The sequence below is a fragment of the Sesamum indicum genome, linkage group LG6 (genome assembly GCF_000512975.1).
Source record: "Sesamum indicum cultivar Zhongzhi No. 13 linkage group LG6, S_indicum_v1.0, whole genome shotgun sequence".
NCBI lineage: Eukaryota > Viridiplantae > Streptophyta > Magnoliopsida > Lamiales > Pedaliaceae > Sesamum > Sesamum indicum.
Genome location: NC_026150.1, coordinates 5,284,755 through 5,289,918, shown reverse-complemented (window position 1 = coordinate 5,289,918; position 5,164 = coordinate 5,284,755). Strand labels below are relative to the sequence as shown.

The 5,164-nt window shown below is 36.4% G+C and overlaps 1 protein-coding gene across 1 annotated transcript in view; it reads right to left on the bottom strand.

The window, feature by feature from the left end:
- Positions 1 to 5,164, bottom strand: part of LOC105163808 (mitochondrial import receptor subunit TOM40-1) — a gene marked incomplete at its 3' end in the record, with an annotated part of 5,444 nt that continues 280 nt past the window's right edge. Inside the window, 11 exon segments of the mRNA XM_011082290.2 lie at positions 1 to 97; positions 236 to 331; positions 1,130 to 1,213; positions 1,306 to 1,374; positions 2,113 to 2,214; positions 3,274 to 3,339; positions 3,557 to 3,607; positions 3,722 to 3,817; positions 3,891 to 3,990; positions 4,115 to 4,196; positions 5,091 to 5,164. Of these exon segments, the coding sequence (XP_011080592.2) occupies positions 41 to 97; positions 236 to 331; positions 1,130 to 1,213; positions 1,306 to 1,374; positions 2,113 to 2,214; positions 3,274 to 3,339; positions 3,557 to 3,607; positions 3,722 to 3,817; positions 3,891 to 3,990; positions 4,115 to 4,196; positions 5,091 to 5,164 (877 nt within the window).

The following is a 5,164-nucleotide window of genomic DNA, read 5'->3' as shown; positions in this document are numbered from 1 at the left end:
TCAGCTTAATTCGTGAGACTGAACGAATATGATTCCAGTCCTACTCTCCCACTGTCAGCCCAAACCCGAACTTGTAATCTTTCTTCTGGTGATCTATCTGCAAAATGCAATTGTGAAACGCATTAAAGGCATCCAGAAGAAATAGGGAAGTGGAGATGGATTAAACGAAAAATTACACACACACACACATATATATATATATATTGTTGTTCAATGCCATTGTTGCTCAAGTCACCTCAGCAGACAGAAGAAAATTAAGACCCATGTTAAATCGCTCTTCCAAGAGAGCAGCCACGACGCCATTGGAATCAATCTTGCCTCGTAAACGGCACTGTCAAAGAGACCATAAGAGTCAATTAGATAGATAATGTTATCTTTAGTTGACAAATGTAAAGCTACTGGGTGAACAATCTTGGCCCCTCGTGCAAACCAAATAGCCTAGCAGAATGCTAAATCATTCAGCAATATGCAGGTCTGTGTGTTGCAAGTTATTCATACAAGTGAGAACAGACTTGCAGATGCTTTGTCACGACTGCCAACTTTACTAATGAGTAGACAACTTGAGCAATTTAAGAGGCACTTGGTCTAAATCAAAAGTATTGTACAACTAAATCAAACACCAATTACAAAAAAGCAAGCTTAAATGGTAAAAATTCATGTTTTACCTTGAGCATATAGTTTTCGAACGAAATACCGTAAAGAACTCAAGAACTCAACATGGATTACAATATTCCTTTCAGCCAAGAGTCTTTCTGCATTGATAGATAAAGCATTCAAATTCTTTTTAAAAATGAAAAGCTCTGCAGCTCTCTTCTTAAGTGGAGATTTTTAGGCAAATTGTTCGGTCTACACTCCTATTAATTACCCCCAAGTTTATGCCTTAGTAGCAATAAGCAACTTGAGTGTCAGTGTGGGGTCAAGAAGATAAGGCACTCTAAAAACAAATTTGCAGCCCACTTTCCATGCATGCTGCAGACAAGAATACCTGTCAGATAAAACCACACCTGTAGAATATGCTATGAACAAACCCTCAGAATATATCAGATACCCACAACTAAAGTAACATTTAGAGCACTCCAAAAATAAGTAGTGGAATAGTGAATCCAAGTATATACTGCTGAGTAATTACCTGCCGAAGGATATAATCATAACCAAAGCTGGCTGTGACATCCCTAGACATGTAGTTATACATGAAGTCTGATGCTAGAGAAACCTATTGGCAAAAGAACATAAGTAAGACAAAGACATGAAAATATTTGATACACCAATGTACAGCACATGTAATGCACTAGATATTAGGTGTACCTTTTCAGATACTTTCTGCACATAGCTTAAAGCAACCATCCCAGTGCTAGCAACTTGTCCAGTTGCAACCTGACTTGTAAACAGTAGACAATAATTATATATTTTCATCTAGTTTAAATCACATACGGCATGACAAAGAAAGAACAAGAAAAATTGCATTCCCACCACTCTGATTTCTGATCAAATGTAAAGAGAAGAAAAACATTTATTTAGACCCTGTTTAGTTTCACCATTTTAGCAAGCATATATTAACTTTCAAGTTATCATTTCATATAAAATAGCAGACCTAGAAGGGTGACATTATGGATACATATATCGTTGTCCTCACAAACCAAATTAAGGTCTGCTTATTATTCTCAGTACCAGCTGTCTTAATAATATTCAGCCACCAGTACAACTTTATCAAGTAACCAAATAAATAATGGGATCATAAGATTCATCAAGGATTCAGTTTTCATATGAAATGAAAGAAACCTTGACCAAGCACATTGCTCAACATATATACAAAACGCAAGTTCTCAATTTCATGCACACAGCCATTTCACCATGCTGCTTGTCTAATTTTAGATGATTTTCTAAGTATCATGAGATTACAATTTTATTTCCCAACAGACGTTGCTGGAAGAACATTCAACAATATCCAATTCCTCATGAGAGACAAATTAAGCACTTCATACAATGACCTTAAATATGTACAACCGAATAGGAGGAAGCTCGCAGATTTGGGATCAACTATGACGATAAAGTTGTTGCATAGAGTATGAAACCAAAAGCAAGCACTGAAAAAGAATATCTAGTAAAAAATACCATCTTATCAGTGTTGTAACGCGCAGCATAGCCAATGCCAGACTTCCGATGCTGACCAGCCCAGAATACTTCACCACCTAAGGATAAATTAGGCGTCACACTCTGCAAGCATAGATGAAACAATCAATCAGTATAACCGAAGTCTATCTTCATCTCTACTCAAGTTTAATTGATAATTCCTTGTATCCACCAGAAAAATATTCCAGAATTATATTCTCATTTTGCTCCTTTAAATCATAGAGATGGAACTACTGATGGCTGTTGGCACCATTTTTTAGCAAGATTTCATCTACCATCACAATCAAGGATCTGCTCTGTTTTCCTTTCAATCGGTTAATTCAAAAGTAAAATTCCTTTAACGCGATGTTCTGTACCAGGGTTCACAAAAACATATAAGACTTATGAATAGTTATAGACACATCATGAAATAAAAACTTGAATGTAGTGGTTACTGCTAATACTGATAAATAGTGATGGACTGTTACAAGCATATAGACCAGATATGTAATATCTTGTCCCTAAATAAGTCTATGTGCTAGAGAACTTGAGCAACATTCTCATATTTTCTTGAAGAATACACCCCAGGAAGATTCATTGAAGAGACTGCATGCTAGGTTATACAGCCATATGTACCCTGCATTTCCTTGTATATGGCATCAAATACAGTATGAAACAACAGAAACGGCCACCATTAGTAGACTAGATCTGTTTGGCTTGAGAAGCCAAAGGCAGCAGGCGTATTTATCGAAGCTCATAGGCAAAGGCAAGAGTGACTTGTTTAGACTACGAGCCTCCACTGTTATAGGTACTTCTCAAACTACTTTGGCAAACCGAAAGTAAAGAATGATAAAAACAACACTGAGAAGAATAAGCCAGACTACTTACAAACTCTTTTATTGTAGTTAGCATTTCATAATATTTACTTAAGCTATAAGCACACGAATGTGATCCACTTGATCGAGAAAAACAGAATAATTCTAGAACAATAAATATCAGCTGTCTCCTTGGATAATGCAACATTTACATGGCATCTTGGTTTCTGAAAACTTCAAATAGTTCCCATAACGTTCAAATCTTTAAGCATTTATGCATATACTTCTTATGATAATTAGATTGACCATTTAAAAGAAATATTTCACAAATCAGAGTTAGATCATTCACCTGGATGTAACTTGCACCAAATAAGGCTCCATTCCCTAGTTGAAACTGAGTCCTGTAATCTGATCCCTGTACGTAATTTAAAGAAGGCAGGCGATTAGCTTCACTTCTGCTCACTCAATTATTACACTGGATCAGATTTAAGCATGATCTGTGATGTCCCATGCCCTAGGCAGATCCAAGTGTATATGCATTAGTTACCTAAACAAACTCAAGGTATTTACACTACACCTAAGCTTTGATTGATAAACCAACATACTTGATGACAGAAATATATAATGTTTACCTTATAATCAAAATTGAACATGCCGTGCGACATATGCGGTTCATTTGTAAGCTACAGAAAGACAGAACAGATATTATCTAACTTCAGGAATTGAGAAATATCGTAACAGCCCTCCGATAGCTGTCAACTTTAATAAATTAGCGAGAAGTTGACAAGTATGCCTACTTGAGCATTTCCCTTCAAAGTAAGATTGTCAGTCAAATCACACTTCAGTCTTGCATTTACCCTCCCGTCCGTCAACACCCGCCCAAAAAGCATCAACTGCCAAAGAAAAATAATGCTCCTTGGTTAACCCAGCTAACCTTTTCATAAGTAAAAATGAATCAGCAAATACCTTTGGGTCAATATAGTTAGCACCAAACTCATAATGAGCAGTGGGAATCTTAATTGTTTCAGAGGACTGAGAAGGAATTTCTGTAGGTCCCATCATCACACTAATGAAAAGTAAAAAGGCAAATGGATTAGCATTCGAAAGAATATGCGCTAAGGCAGAGAAAACACCCCAAACTCCGGGTAAAAAGGAACTAATAATATATAGTACACAAACAATGAAACCACCTATGACTGAGTGAGAATTTCTGATTGAGTCCTTTTGTGAAATCAAAGCGCATTCCCTCAAAATGTTCTGGCTTCAAGGACACTGGCAATCATAATAAACATATTAGCTTTTGGTTACATAATTTCATCAAAAAACTAACTTTGTGCGAAAGGAAACCAATAAATTTTATTGTCCACAGACTTGGTAAACAATTTTCTTTGACAATCCCTAAAGAAAATGTGGATCGCTTAAATGGCATCCTTAACAAAATTTTCAATATTATCCACTCAATTTTTCAGATGATCCTTGGAAAAGTAAAACAAAACCAGAAAACTTAAGAAGTGGAAAGGTACGCAATTTGAAACAGTCAATCGACAAAAATGTGCAAGTCTCAGAAAACATGTCACTTCCCTAGCCTGACCAAATTTCAGTAACTTGGTGATGTCACTCACACAAGTAAAGGAACTCAAGTAGAATTTATCCCCCATTGCAATTACAAAGTCAATCGGGAAGACTGAAATGTGCATTTAACTGTTCACTCCTCTTAATTAGAAGAGCAAAAACTTCATATAGAATCAAGTCAAGGATTTAACCAGTGATGATACATTCCACCTTACAACATTACATGATGCAGGCTAAATTCCAAAACCTAACACAATCAATAAGAGGACAGAACAAGACCCAATATACTCAGCATATGCTCTTATCCAAGTCATACTCTCACAAGTCCTAAGATCGCCAACATTTGTCATCGCCGAACTATACACAACCTCGATGGAGCAACTGAGTTTACTTAAGAAACTGAACCATATAATTAGGGTTTCTGCAACTAAGACACAACAAAACGAACAAAAACACGCTCGTACAATTTCACAATAACCACAAAATCAAATTCCAGAAACAATCAGATCAAAACACACACACACACAGTAGAGATCAAATTATAAAATCAATCAACATTAGAAAAGTAAAAGGACATAGGTAAGAAGCACTCACTGAGTGCCTCGCGGTGTATTTCTTCATAGGGAATAGGGCAAGGCAGATTTAGGTAGTCTGCCTTCTGTGGCTCG